At 43.1% G+C, this 16,090-nt stretch overlaps 1 protein-coding gene across 3 annotated transcripts in view; it reads right to left on the reverse strand.

The window, feature by feature from the left end:
• The window catches only part of tmem108 (transmembrane protein 108), a 45,743-nt gene that overhangs the window by 12,555 nt on the left and 17,098 nt on the right, over nt 1–16,090 (reverse strand). For all 3 annotated transcript variants that reach the window (XM_023395044.2, XM_087170690.1, XM_023395045.2), the window contains exon 2: nt 6,490–6,573. In XM_023395044.2, coding sequence (XP_023250812.1) covers nt 6,490–6,529 — 40 coding nt within the window. In that variant the 5' untranslated portion in view covers nt 6,530–6,573. The remainder of the gene's footprint in view (nt 1–6,489; nt 6,574–16,090) is intronic.

The following is a 16,090-nucleotide window of genomic DNA, read 5'->3' on the forward strand; positions in this document are numbered from 1 at the left end:
ATTATCAGTGCTATTACTCTGTGTGTTTTATGTGTAATTCTCCGATGTATTACTCTGGCTCTGATCTGTAGAAGAAAGTACTTTGCTTCTAACTTAATGTGTGTTACGTAAAAGACTGAATATATACTAGAATACATGAGTCTTTCAGAGGTTATTTAGTGTAGTCTTTCTCTCAACGAACAGGTAAATAAAGCAACTCTAAAATCTTAAATGATGAATTTCAATGTTAATTTTTTCCTAGAATGACTGAATAAGTTGGACCATTATTGATTGATTGATTTGCTGCCAGGATTGAAATCCAATGTCAATGACTATAGAATAGTCAATAGAATAAACAAAAGGGCAAAAGGACATTATGCAAACACCAAGTATTGTGCAACTGCTTTGGGATTATAATTTGTTTGTAATTCAAGTACTATGTATTTCAATTTCAGTGGCCTAACGGGGACACAGCGCAGACTAGGAGGTCTATTTTTTTTTTAAAGAATCAATAAATAAATCAGCAGAGCCCTACAGCATCAATCATACTACTGCTGTTTCTTTCAAAGGGCTTTATTTTTCTATTATTTAGCTGCTTAATTGAAAACCAATGTCAGAGATGTGTATAAGAGACAGGTGCTATGGAGAACGATGTGGCTTGAACGTGCACAGCGACAATCTGCCGATGAAGTGTGTGCTGGAGCCAGGTTGGTTGTGCCGCATCGGCAGTGGGCAGCTGGCAGTGGCACTATTCGAATTGGAGGCTCCACAGGAAGCCAAAAATAGAAGCTGCAAAATCATCCATCAATAAGGCTTGTGACGGTTCGTCAGGCTGTTCTTCTGAACTGTTACTGCTCTGTCATCTCCCTGCTCAGGCAGCATGACGGGGAATAACGAAAAGAACTGTAACACATCCAATGAGAGTCTGGCCAAGGTCACTTGAATAAATGAATCAAACTGCATCTGTATTAAGATTAAATGTAAGATAATGTAGCATCAAGATGTCTTGTATAATATCTTCACTAACATTAATGTTCTGTTTTATTATTGCTCTGCTTGCTTATTTATCTATTTATAACTTAATTAATAAATGAATTTCAATTTCAAAACATGTGTCCAGGTACAGATGAAAGAACAGCTTTTTGGTTAATTCTGTCTTGTTAATGTTTGTTAATCTTTGTTAATGTGCACTGACCCTTACAAAAAAAAAAGATTTGATTGCACTTGTTGACAGTAACAACCTGCATCATCTGTCCTTCAGAAGACTACGATAAAAAATGAAAGATGATTTCCAAACTGAACAGCTGGTGTCATGATCTTGTTCGTCTGGATCAGGCTGCAGAAAGGGTATAATCATTGGTAAAAATTTAATCTTAACAATAGCATAAATATTTAATTCATTTTTTCTTTCTTTCTTTCAGGTTCAGACTTAGCTCTCAGAAACTAACCAAGGCTTGCTCCACAATGTTGCATGAACCCACAAGTGAGTTGATTTATCGAGAATATTGGTAGGTAACTTGTCATCTCATCTTTGTGGAGGTTTTGTAACACTTACGAACAGGTTGAGCAATGGCTCTGTGTATTTGGTCATTTAGTGCCACATCTGTTTTTTGGCAATATTCTTAAGTGAAATAAAAATGAAAAAACCCCAAAAATCTCTCTTTGAATTCCTTTAGAGAAAATTTTCTTGGCAGAAATTGAACCCCCTGGAGGCTGCTGTATCTCTCCAGATTTGGAGAGAAATGACAAAGCACGATGAAGACCTATGCAATAATTTCTTTATGAAATGTGAATGATGAAGAATGTTTTTTTTTTTTATGAGCCTGACTGATGAAACTAGACTGAAGGTATTAGAATAACAAATGTATGTTTAAACAGTGTGTGTCCAACAATAACAACGTCAAAATGCCCTTGAGCAAGACACAGACTCTCTGCCTGTGCTCTCATCCCAAGTTGCTCTGGATAAAACCATTAATACCCGACATACATACTTAGTGCCTGAGATGTAAATGTCAAAGAACTAAAGGGAATTACTATATGTCCACCTATTTCTCTAATGGGATAAACATACATAAGTGCTGGTTTAGATGCCCCTGGGCATTGAACCATAACCAGTAATTAAGGATGTCCTCCTCACCACCCAACCGGCCCTCCATGGATCACATTTAGCCTTGTTTATGCTAATCACAACCACTCTACAGCAGCAGACAAACCTCCATGGGATTCCCCCCAAATCCCTCAGGGCAAATGGAGACGGTTTTATCTACAGTGCTCATCAGAATACCAATAAGCCTATATCAAACCATAGCAGCACACACACACACACACACACACACACACCATGGCTCCACTCCCTTAATGCAAAAATGAATCCATATCTCACTTTTGAGGATAAAGGCTGACAGACTCAAATCAAAGTAATCATAAGCCTTAAATGGGGAGTTTTGTTGAAGGTAGTCCAAGGCTTTGATTCTAAGCTTTGACGTACCGTCAGAGCGAGCCACAGAAACAGATCAGACCCATCAGCTTCAGGCGGACAAAACCCTTTATCAGCACACGGACTGTCTGGAGAGCTGTCTGACTAACTGCTGGTGAGATTGGATTATCACGCCTGGACAGAGCGCTGTCGGCCCAGACTGACTTCAATGGACCCACTGCACTTGTGCAACAATTACCACTACCAATGGGACTACTACAGTACTATTAGTACTACTACCTCTACTACTACTACTACTTAGTACAACTTTTGCTACTACAGCACTACAACTAGCTTATCAACTTATCAATATCAGATGCTAATAACTAAACTAATAATAATAAATAAATATAGAACATTAATAACAATAAAATTTAAAATAATAAAAACAACTAACAATACTGCTGCTACAACTTTAACCCTCTATAGCTACTCATACTACTACTGCAGCAGTTGTTAGTATTACTACAAATAACATTTACCGCTAACTAAAAACCGCTAACTACTCACACTTCTGCAACCTCTGCTGCCATTACTACTATTACTACCAGCATTAGTATTAATATCACTTCTGCTACAAGAACAGCTACTTCACTTTCTGCCCCCACTAATAAAAGTACTACTTCTTATACTACTACTTCCAATATAACAATTTGTATTGCTAATAATGCCATTATTATTGATAGTAATACCACTATGACCATTAAAATGTTTCTGTTGCAGATACTAACCCTACGAGCTAGCAGCTAGCTACAGCAGAAATTAGCTAGCTGCCTAATCTTTGGGTTGTTTGACTTCAAGTGGTTATCGACTAATGCAACTGATTTAGTTATAATACCAGCACAACAGAGACCGCTACCACTACTACATCTGTCTTACTGCATGGTGGGCAAAGTAAAAGAGCATTACTTGTCCCTCTCTCATTACCACCACCAAGGCAATTCATTGAGGAATGAGCTTAAGCATCAATTGCTTTAGTTGAGCTGCTCAGTGGCCTGCAGACCAAACCGTGGGCAACGTCCAGGTTTTAATGTGAGTACAAACTGTTTGTGAAACTTCTGTGGATTAAAAACTCCTACCGTACTTTTACTTCTACTGCTTGTCTTGCTGCCATTACTACTATCCATCCACCTTCTCCTACTGCTCTTCAACATGGTCGTCATACTCAGAGCCTCTATTGAGACTGCGCCGCGGGAACATAAACTGACTCATTTTAAATGTTCCCATTTGCTGATGTTCAAAATTGTTTTTTCTTCTGTGAATCACTTTGGTGACATTTTTTCTTGTACTTTTTGCCACACAGAAACACAAAATGCACCTGCCACGCGATGAATCATAAGTCGGAACATGCGTCAATTGATGAGTAATGATGGGTATTGTAACACTTATTCATCATTGACCACTGAAAGAGCTTAAAGTAGTGCTGCAGAGAAGGTTAGATGAGCAGTCACAATTTTTGAATTTGGGGGAAGGGGCCCATAAAGACTTATGCATAAGTGTTGTTTCCACTATTACAACAACTAATCATTCTCTTGTGTTATTCTCACTGCATCTTTGTGTCCATTTCTTGTCATCTTTCATGAATAAAGCCCTTCTCAATTAGGAATAACTACTTTCTTCATTCACACTGCTTGGTTGACTATCTATACAAATGCAGAGACAGAGCCGCTGCCTCATGGAAAGATGCATGGGTGTATAAATAGCGTCATCTTTACAGTAGCACAAACAGACACATTCTTTTGGTTTGTTCTTGGGTGTGTTCCTCTGCCACTCTGGGTAGAGTGTCTGTCCCGTGGGGAGGGAAACAGACAGATAGGGCACATCCTGTGGACCACTGGGACCGTCCCGTAGGAGGACTGGATGGGCAGAGTGGTGGAGAAGGCGGAGCGGGGTGGGCTCTACAGATGTGAGTCCCGAGATAAGAGGGAAAGCTTTCGCAACAGGATAATGGCTTCCTGTTTGAATGCTCCACAAATTGTTTGTCAGGTTGCAGCAGCTTTGAACAGAGACGTGTTTATCTGAGAATCAGGCGGCGAGAGAATGCGAAAACAAGAATAACAAAGAGTCCTTGTGCTGTTTACTGAGGTAATGATTTAGCTACAGCGACTGTGACAGAGGCAACAGATCTGACAGGAAGGAGAAACATTAAACAGGAAGTTGTTTGGAATCTGGGGGAGAACACTGAATTACAGGCCTGCAGTAAAACAACTCCATTAAAGCTACAGACACGTTTTCTAGATAATTTGAACATTTTTACTCGTGTTGGCAGCTTTAAAAAGACCACAAATGGTTGCAACAACACAAAGTCAGATTGGAACGATTACTCAAGCCCTGTGCACTTATTTACTTCACACCAACCGGTCTTGGAAGCAACTGCCGTACTTGTCTGGCTTTGTTATGAAAGCCGAGCTGCCACAAATTTTAATTTGCTAGAAAAAGAAAGATAAGTTTCCTCCATTCACTCAAGTGTGTTATGTCCACACAACATGCTCACATAAGTATCAAGAGCACTGACAAACAAGGAAAACAACGCCTGCCATGATGTGGGATCAATCCGTCTTAGTTCTCTTCTATCTGCAGCATCTCTTCTCTTGCCTGCAGTCTGAGGATATTAAGGCACATCTGTCTCCTGCAGATGGCTGGGCCAGAGAGAGAAATGAAAAATGTCTCCGTACTGCACACAGACATCTCAGGTGGGCCTCTTAGCTCTGCACACTGTAAAGAGGCAAACCCCTGGTGGAGTCGTAATGTGTCCGAGGAAACTCAGAACTCAGCTGGATCTCCGGCTGAACACATGAAAGCAAAAAGTGAGCAACTTCGACTCAGACTTCCTCTCTTTAGATTAAAACCAGCGCGGAGTAACCTTGCTCCACCTCTGCTACAGCGTAGAGCACTTCATTCACAGCAGTGCAGTCCGAGTTTATCACTTCTGAGGGATTGAGGCAGATTTGTCAAGGGCAGCCTTTGGCTCCACTGCCCTGAGGTGGAGGAGCTTGGGGGTGCATACTAGATATCATCAGCCTGTTTAGCTAACTGTCCAGGAGCCCGGTGGGTCCCGGCCTGACCCCCATGTTCCATATTCATGTGACATTCTGTGCTGGTAGCCTGCCAGAGCTTTGTACATCCACTCCCAGAGCCTCGATCCTGTCCTCTGAATCTAAAGCAGCCCAGACTCAAAGAATAACAAGAAATACGGGGATTTAGCACTGTATGTACAGTATCTGATATCTACAAACCGGGGTAGCCTGAAGGCATTTAACAGGGTCTCCAGCAATAAAGGAACGATGTTTCATTCATGTACCGATAGGTCACCAAGAGAAGTAAGATTTGTAGTTACAAAAAGCATCTCCAAGTATCCACTCTATTGAAATGTCAATTAGCAAGACACCTTATTCCTGCTACTATTTACCTTTATCTGATCAATAAACTAATTAAACCATTCTAAAGACTTATGACTAACGATCAGATGGCAATGTTTTGTCTGTCTCACAACAGAATAATGACAATGTCTGCTCTTTTGTTCAATGTCACGTCCATTGGATATCAGAGTTAATGTAATTTTGTTTAACATGGTTTTCCCAGATAAAAAGTGAAAAACTATGGAAAACTGAAGCACATCTACTCTTACTTCCTCACTGAGAAATTCTGGATCAGACCTTGTGCCCCGCCAACCCACCACCGCTGCTTGCGCTAGGTTGGCAAGTGAAAGAGCAGTGATAGAGCAGTGTGTATCAAGATGGTTAGCAGAGGAAACATGTTTGAGCCTCAGTCAGACCCAGACTCAATACCCTTATGTGTATGTTGGCACACGGCAGTTCGTATTATTATTTTATTAATGTTTTTCAGTTATTATACCAATGAAATTTACATGAGGCCTGTCAGAATGCCATTTGCAAGACAGTAACACAGCTCTCCCAGATACTTCCTGTTCTCTCTTTGCACTTGCAACGCCCACTGGCGCTCTGGGCCTCTGGTTGCACACCGAGGACACCCTGTTGATGCCCTCCCAACTCCCCTCCCTTTGGTCCACTCACTCAGCAGCTGGCAGCGCAGGACCTGCAGGCTCGTCTTCATGGTATCATGTGATCCGGCTCCTCCTCCACAGTGCTCATGGTTCTCTAGTAAAGAGGAAAAAGGAAGAGAGGTAAGATGAAACTCAGCGCTCAGGTATCGAAATCACACTCAAGTCATGGTCAGGTGTCAGGGTGATATGCCGTGATTATGTCTGGGCAGGTTTAAATAGACATGGAGAAGGAAGAAGGGATTGTAGAGAAGATTGTGCAGCTTAACCTTGACAGTTTAATCCCTGTAATGACTGCCAGACAACAGTTACACCTCTCACAGCGGATGATATGAATTATACATAACTAATATTTCAAAATAAAAGCCCAAGTAGGACAGCAGTAGTGGTCAGCATCAGATGCTCGGCTTCTGATCAGCATTGGCATCCTACAGGGTGTGCTGGTCAGTAAAACCAATTACGGAGCATTAAACATTGACCAGTAAGCCTTGTTCTGACATAGCCACTGCGTGTGTGTCAGCGGGACAAGTACCCAAGGGTGCTCTTTAGGAGAATGACTCACTGATGGCCCTCTGCTAAATGAAAGGCCACACACACACACACACACACACACACACACACACACACACACACACACACACACACACACACACACCCCTCCAGGGGGTGACAGGAGATGTGTGAGTGTGTGCATGTGCATGTTTGCTTCTCTTCAAGGAAATGCCCTTGGGCAACACACATGCCCACAGCACTCACACACACACACACACACACACACACACACACACACATACACACACCTAAGCACCCTTCACCCCACCTGCATGAATAATCTGTTGTGAGTGAGACGTGTGAAATTGGATTTGCGCCTCCCAGGACGAGGGGTCTGGTTGCGGGCAACCTGTGTTTCTGTGGGAGATGTGCGAGATGAGAGGGACAGACAACAAAAGCACAGGGTACTGATCCCTTCACGAGGCTTTATTTCTTATAAACGCAGCAACAGAGAGGAGGCAGCACACTACATCTGAGTCATCCGGTTTATATTGCCACCATTGTGGCAACCTTTTAATGCCTGTAAATTATGTGGAGCTATAAATCTGAACCACGCCAGCACAGACTACCAAAAAGGTGGAACTAACAGCTGAATGAGTGCAGGCATGATGGAGGAATCTATCTACCTATCTATCCATGCAGCGACTGACTAACGACTGAACTGCACAACACAACACCAAAGGCAAGAAATTTAACTGACTGACGGTGTGTTAGCTTCATGCGAGGGTGAAATCAAAGGCATGAAATAATGGGCACAGCATGGTGTCAAATGACAAATTGGAAATACACTTCTCTATTTCTCCCCCTGGCTCCTCCTGGAGAACTACAGAATAAAATTAATGAAAACAATAATGTAAAATAAGCAACTAAATTAGCCATCATCGCAGACTTTTAGATGACATGTGGACACAATTTTGTTCTTGTTCCAACTATTAAAAAAAAATGTAAAAAATGAAAACAGAGACGCTCTCTGCTTCGCCACTCTTAACTCACAGCTTTGACTATAATGGCGCGGGCTCAGTCGTAATATAGAGCGAGTAATTGCAAAAGAGATGAGGCTGCAAGAATACAGGAGTAGCAGAAGCAGAAAATGAGTTTTTCCCTGCTTCACATCTGAGGAAATGACACTAGCTTGCAACTGTCCCAAACTCATACCCGCTTCCACTCATTGCAATGTCGTAATTCTGCAGTGATAGCAACACTGTAGTCTCTCTCTCTCTGCTTTATTTTATTTATTTTTTTTAGCATCATGTTCCTGGCCTAATGAGCTCAATGGCAGGGTGTGAAGAGAGCAGCTGAGCCTCTCCACGGTGATTACACCTCATCAGTGATGCCAGGCCAGCGAAGGCTCATAGACACGCTCTTTAATTTTCAGGGCACAACGGGTGAGGCTAGTGGGCAGAGGACGGTGGTGCTGGGGGGAGGGTAGTGACAAGGAGGGTTTCATTTCTCCTCGTTATCACAGAGTAGAGCAAGGTTTTTTTTTTGTTGTTGAGAAAGAAGGACAAGCTGTATGGACAAAATACAGGCTGGTCAGGGCTCCTGCTGGGGAGCTGAATCATAGTTCAGCTCTGCACACATGTGCAGGTAAAAGATAATATGGGATGACAGTTAGAGTCACAGCATTGCTAAAAACCCCCGGACAGAAAGAGAGGTTCACTGGCAACTGCTGACTGGTTTCTTTCTGCAAGGCTAAACACTCGATTATTGCCGTAGAAACCCGAGTTCAAGTCCACTACCTTGGACTTGTTTGCAATTGGGAAGCCGGTGAGGGAATATGTTTTTGTTGCTGCACTGTAGACCCCTACTGGTTGAATTGAGGTGGAGTAAAGGCTGTTTTCAGACAGACATCAGAAGTGGTGTGTAAGACCACTATGTCGATGCAGTAAATTCAAGCAATAAAATTCAGGGTCGTCTGTCAAAAGAAGTTAAACATGGCTAAACTTCTGCCGCAACCCTACGCCATGTCATCGAACGATGAATTTTGGTGGCCAATCAGATACATACAGGAGCCCGTCAACCTCCATAACGTTCCATACTTGAAAAATCCTTCTTCATACTTTCATATCATCCTCTCTGCAGCGTTTTAAAGAGTCCAATAAGGCTCCAAACTCATGGATCTATAACTCAAACCAGACTTCTAGTATTATATTTAACTGCTTCACCAGTATATAAAACAACAATATGCTCCAACCAATGCAGCAGCTTGTGTTTTTTTTTTTTTTTTTTTTAATGCAGAACTGTTGTGGTCTGAACGCCTGGTAAGACCTGGAGGTGAGCAACTCCTGCTCATACACTAATGAAATGTATCAAAGCAGTGTGAATGAATGTCATCACCCTCTCCAGGTCAACAGTAGTCAAGTCAAGGAACAATTTGTGCAGCATACAATACACCCCCGAATCAGATAACGGTCCCTTCCACCCCTTAAGAAAAAGGAGTAGTGTTATTGGATAGGAATTTGTCAGTCCAAATACAGCAACATCATTAAAAATTATCCTCCTCAAAAAGTGAAATACACTGGAGATCAACACTGGCTTCAGCAATATCAAGACAGATTCCCAGGTAAAAACACACGAACAGTATCAGCTTAGCACTTTGCACGTAGCGGCCCAGCTTTCTGCTGGAGAGGGAAAAAAAAGTTGCATGGCAACTGACATGCACACAGACGGCAGCCATCACCATAGCAACCATGATAGTACATTATATTCAAATTCATTCACAAGGACACTTTTGGGCTCAAACAGAATTGGGAAGAAAAAGAAAAAAAAAAAAAAAGGAAAAAAAAAAAAAAAGGAGATTTGCAATTACAGAAATTACAGAAATTCTCACAGTGAGTGATCCAGTAACAATCTGCTTGTCTCTCAGACTCAATATGGGCTGTGGTTCCTGAAGGTCCCAGACTGCAGCGCTGAATAGTTTGTCTGGAGGGGGGCGCAGACTAGAGGCCAAAGCCAAGGTCGGTCGAGACAGCACAATGAATTAAGCCTGTCATTCCATCTCTTCGTGGCCACCAGCCGCAGGGATAACAATGCTTTTAATTTTGGACTTCCCTCTATTCTGCGGTTATGTATAGGGGCCGTGGCAGCGGGCTGGCTGCCTGCCCACAGCGGCTGCAGCCTGAAAGCCCTTTCCATAACGAGAGAAGAGGAGGAGGGAAGGGAAGTGTGGGAGTCGACGACGACGACAGTGTGAACTACAGTGTTGTACTCTCACAGTCAACCCATAACTGGACCTCCAATCAAAACTGCTCTAACTGATGCTTTTCTCCCTCCAGTTTTGATGCCACTCTCTCACGCTTTGGCTTTATCTCCTTTTTATGAACTGGAGAGCGATTTCTGCCGGCTTGAGTCTGAGGAGGAAGGTACAGAATAAAGGGAGGTGAAGTGTGAAAGCTGCAGCTTTGAAGTAACTGGACAGCTACTCGCAGCAAAATACAGACCGAGAAAACTGGCAACTGAAGCTGCAGCATTACCTCTGCTTTAAAGCGGTCCTACTTTTTGGAAGTCAGTCATTAAAAATGTTCTTTTACATCTCTCAGCATTTACAGCAGACTTACAGTGTGATCACAGTGGATCTATGGCTGTGGAGCGCCATATGAAAAGCTGGTTACATCAGTGATTTCACTGCATCAAAGCCGAGACTTGATGGGATCTCAGAGAGTTTAGCTCCATTTCAAGTTGTGTAAAACCAACTTTCCTCGGCCCTGCCCTTCCACAACGACCCAGGGGACATGACCGCACAGAAGGCGGCCATTTTTCCTTTGATGTTGTTTTACCCTTTGATGGAAATCAGCAAACAGCCCCTGATAGCACTGGGGCTGTACTCTCGCTGTGTCCATGTGTTTCCTGCGCTTGTGTTGATGAGGCCCCGGCCCGGCTGAGACTGTGGCTGTGACTCAGGAGTAAGGCTTTACCTCTGGGAGTTGCCACCATCTTGGTGACCTTGCAAAGCAACCAGTTGCTTGGCACAAATCACGGAAGACTGAGGCTTTATTGTGCAAATGGGAAGCTGATTACTGATTATGACTGTGAACAATTCTGTTATGGAACCATTTTTTGTTTTTGTCAGTGGGAGGGTTAAAAGCCAGAGCCAGTGACTCAAGCACAAGAGAGACTCTGGGGCTTTGATAACTTAATTGTGCAGCCAGGATACACACAACAAGTGATTGATTACAAGTATTGATTCAATGCAACAACAGGCTTAAATTAAATGCAAGCAGCAAGAAGTACAAAGTAGGAAAAGGCTTCCTGGTAGACTTCTAACCCTTCCATCCAGGAAGACAGTCATATTGCTGAGTCACTGTCGCCGTCAGCTGTGGCCCTAGATGGTAAAGCTGGCAGGATGAATTGCTGATGCTGCGTCATGAAGGCTGGCGGAGGATGCGCGGGTTATCAATCAGCGCCATCTCTCCCCTCCGGGCTCTGCCCCGTGGTACAGCAACACACTAGCCATTAAAAGAACATTACGGGTCCCAGCATGCAGTTCACTCTGACCATGACAGCGGAGCACATCATGCTCCCTTTCCAAGCGCGTCACCACGATATCTCACATGGTTACATAACAGTAGGAGCACATGGTACAGAGCATGTCGGCAAGTCAACATGATAGTGTGTAGAATGCTTTCAGTAGTGATGGAATAATGTGGATTAAAAAAATCTTCTTAAAATCTACTTTAAACTTTAAAGTATTAGCTGCAGCTGCATGTCTTCACATGCCTTACATTTCCTGTCTGTCTCTATATCGAATAATGGCTCTTATCATTTTATCATTCTCTAAAATTCTGGGCCATATTTTGACAAAAAGATGAATATGTGGATCATATTGACCAGACTAACAAGAACAAAACTAACTTTTTTTTGTGTGTTTTTTTAAATCTGGGTCAATGCTGGGATCTTTTGTAGATTTTTTGTGAACCCAAACTGACTACAGCCGCTATAAAAGGAGAAAGATATGAACTTTTCAAAGCCATATTTTAAGACTCCAGGGTCTGAGGTTTTGATACCACATATTTTTGATGGAGTTAACTGCTTAAGTAACTTGGTTCCAGACCTCAGACCTGAATTGCTGTTCACATCAGAGATTTATTTTTTTCTTCAGTAGTTCAAATAGGTCTTGTGTCTTTAACCGTTTCCATGTCGACTGAAACAGATGCCTCGCTTGCCTTTGATTGGTTAGGACGGAGCAGCAACCTCTTCCAAACAGAAAACATAAAATGCAATTCAGTCTCACTATCAGGCTACAAGTCTCTCTGGCCAAAATGTAAAGCCCGTACCTTTATGCACTACATGCACATGGAGCATCTAAAAACAAATCTCCAGCTATGAAACAGTTAACTTCAATGTCTGCCCTGCCAGTATCATGCTTATACTTTTAGATTTTATGTGCTCAGTGAACAAGCTGTCAGCTCATATCAATGTCTTGGCTACAGTCCCGAAGGTTAACATATTGTATATGTCAGTACGGAGGAAGCAGAACAGTGTAGTATTAAAGATGATTCACTTGTCAATAGTCATTAATGTAGAAGGCACTGAGCACAGCACAAGAGCCTAAAGGAACCTAGTGTGAGTGTTAGTCACTGTTATGTGTTATCAGAGATGTTTTTTTTTCTTTTGTGTGTGTGTGTGTGTGTGTGTGTGTGTGTATGTATGTGTGTTTTTTAGCTTCCTCCACTCACGCCACAACACAAAATTTCTGCTTCACACTCGCATCACGTTAACAATGAAGAAACCCGCAGTAGCTCTCACAGGATGAATGAATTTCTAACTCGTTCAGAAGAGAACTCCCACTCAGGAGGAGCAGGTCACCTGTGCTCAGGGGCAACTGAGGAGGAGTAGAACAGCATCACCGGCCTCTTCATTACTCAACACGCATACACCCAGCCAGGACCAATGACTAAGGCAATTTATCAGAGGAACCAGTGGCTAAAGCCCTTTCCGTGGGTGTGTGAACACATGTGAGACACAGACAGAGAGATAAATGGCGGCCGAAAAAGAATTCCTGCCGATTTCTGCAGCAGTCCCGTTTACAAGCAGGAAGTTTTTACAGTACGAGTTTCCTGTCCACTGCAGGGCTGTTTTTTAAAGTATATATTTTTTTGGGCTTTTGTGCCTTTATTGGACAGGATAGTGGAGAGAGACAGGAAATGGGGAGGCAGAGAGAGGGGGAATGACATGCAGTAAAGGCCGTCCGATGCGGGACTTGAACCGGGGCCAACTGCAGCGAGGACTGTAGCCTCTACACATGGGGCGTCTGCTTAGACCACTACGCCACACGACGCCCCGTGCAGGGCTGTTTTAAATCTTATGGAGCAGGTCCAAGCCAAGTCTCAACTCTGTCAGAACGAGACTAGAGTCAGGTGTCAAGTCCTGACTGATGTTTCTGCTCTCAAGTCAAATCAAGTCTTGAGACGGTTTAGTCTCAAGTAAGTCAAGTCTCACATCAGTCAATTTCAAGTCCAATGTCCAAGGGGTCAAGCTGTTGACACAACAGTGAAGTTGTGGCAAACCACTGCTCTGTGAGACAAGAAAGGCGCTATATAAGCGCAGTCCATTTACCATTTGACAGCAGTTAAGTCTCAAGTTCTAGCTTTGTTCACACAAATCAGTCCAAGTCTTCATGCAATAAAGTCTCAAATATGTCAAGTTTCAGGTTCCAGCCAAATACCTGCATTTTCTGTGCTTTTACCCAGAGTGTCAGACAGCTTCACTGCATCACACCGGGCAGTCATTAAGACCCAAGCAAGGCCAGACTGTCTGACAGATTCAGCAGGGGATTGAATCAGTGGTGGCAGCTTCGGCTACGCTGTGTAACACACACCTAAGGTCGGGTTGGGAACAAAGAGTGAGACAGGTAACAGAGCCCCGGGGGGAAGAGCCTGTGACAGACTTGTTATATCACTGGAAAGAGGACACCACAATCTGGATATCCAGCACTTGGAGTGATTGAAGGCGAAGGGGGGGCTGTCAGTGGATGGATTTGATCAGTGTTGAAGTCGGACCTGACAGGCCAACAAGTGATGTCCCCTGTGGATCTATGCCCCCCGATTGTTGTTTAGTTTAGACATGTCATTTCAACACCACACGGCTTATTATTTTGCATCAAAGTTCAACAATCACCCACAGTGACATCCGTTACATAAGACAAAAAAATGCCAATTAACAAAAGCCTCATTTGATGCATTTTGCAAAGACAGGTGGCGATAAAGGTGAGCACAGCAAATAAAGTAAATAGCTTTATCACAAAATACCTCAACGTACCGAACATCACAGACAGATAAACTATTAGACGACATCTAACATTATATCGAACGTAATGGATTTCTCCTATAAAGGCCTCCTCACTGTGTGTGATGCTTGGCTTTTTTAATATCGTCTGTGCACAGACACTCGGCACACCTGGAGACCTGACCGTGATACCTGAAAATTCTCAGCACAAGCTTGTCCCGTCTCTCCCGAGAATTATCGAGCCAGGCAGTAAAGGAGCAGACATTGGGATGCAGCTCACCCCCGCGCCACTGTCTGAGTTGTAAATATCCACCTTTCCACCTCTGTCCCTCTCTCGCTCTCTCTCTTTTTCTTCTTACCGTCCTTATGTGACCCCCCGACTGAGTGAGTGAGTGAGTGAGTGAGTGAGTGACTGGCTGCTGGCTGCCGCTGCGAGTGGCTCGCTGATGATGAAGAGAAACGTGAAACTACAGCGTGTCAAGTCCCGCCACGCTTGTCACAAACGGTAACACAATCAAAAAATAACATCGCTGTAAAATTAAAGGGGGTTTAGGGTGACAGTTAAATTCACTACACTTACTGAATGCGTAATGACACTTGCCAGAGCCACACGAGGCTCGACACATCAGTCTGAACCAAATCCACTGCAGACAGATGCATGTTTTAATGCATCCCAGCTCTACAGAGGTCATGTTGGAGCAAATGTAAAGCATTTCCTCACTGCAATAATAATAATAATGTAGTGTTTTCAATCCTAACGTAGCCACTTGTGTCTTAATGTTTGATCACACAAGAGATCATTTGACTTTTCTGATTGATATTCATGAAATATGACATTAAATAGCTTCTAAATATAATTGTACAATTGCTTTCTGACAACTTTTGGTGCCTCTGTGCCGTTTTTCTTCTTTCCCTTTGTGACTCTGCAGTGATGAAGTGAAATGAGCTGCTGCGTCGTCAAAGCGCTGCTTCTTCGTTTGTTCAACAAAAAACCGAACAAGATGGAAGACAGAACAGGTCAAAAGGCAGGATGAATAATGTAAGAAATATCTTTTTACAAGGTTTCTGATCAGCAGCCGAGAATAATTAGACGGGATATGGAGCTACATTGCCTTACCCCGTATAAAAATAAAAAAAATCTATTTACTAAAATCAAAGCAAACCTTTCTTTGCCCTTTTTCTATTTCAGATCTAAAACAACATGAGGGGAAAAACAGTTGATCAAAGCCTCAACTTTGACTTCTGTCTCGCAGCCTGTTCTCTCAGCGTTACATCGCACGGTGCGGCAGGAAACTTGTCAGGCCCGAGAGACAGATTTATATGTAAAGTCTGCCTCAACATTGATTATCGGACCAGCGGCGCTCAGTGAGTGATGCCACAGTAACGAATAACAAGCACATAATCCTCCACGTAATATCTGTCAAAGATCTAAATTTACACCAGGAAAATAGGCTGGAAGACCTTTGATGAAGTACTTAACCTCATCGATCAGAGCTGGGTGCGTATGTCTCTGTAGACGCTCCTTCTCTAGCTTCTGAAGCATTATTTTTACATGTGGAAAGACTATTTTTAGAATTGATTTAGACCCAACTAATGTGCTTTTAACTACAGCTCCTGATTTAGCATCCAAGAGGCTTTGACAACTGGTTTAGCCGAGTGTCTGTTTGGCAATAATATTCACTGCTGTTCTCCAGGCATGGATCCTTGGCAGGCTGCGAATGATAGACCGTCTTTGCACAAGTGCATGGCTGTCTAACTCCCAGAAGCCGGGAGATGTCAGAAGGAGAGGCTGTTACCGCTCCGTAAAGGGATCTCCAACATCGATTCTAATACAGGGC

Source organism: Seriola lalandi, unplaced genomic scaffold (assembly GCF_002814215.2).
Source record: "Seriola lalandi dorsalis isolate HSWRI2012SDOR001 ecotype SW California unplaced genomic scaffold, Sedor1 jcf7180002054956, whole genome shotgun sequence".
In the NCBI taxonomy this organism is placed as follows: Eukaryota; Metazoa; Chordata; class Actinopteri; order Carangiformes; family Carangidae; genus Seriola; species Seriola lalandi.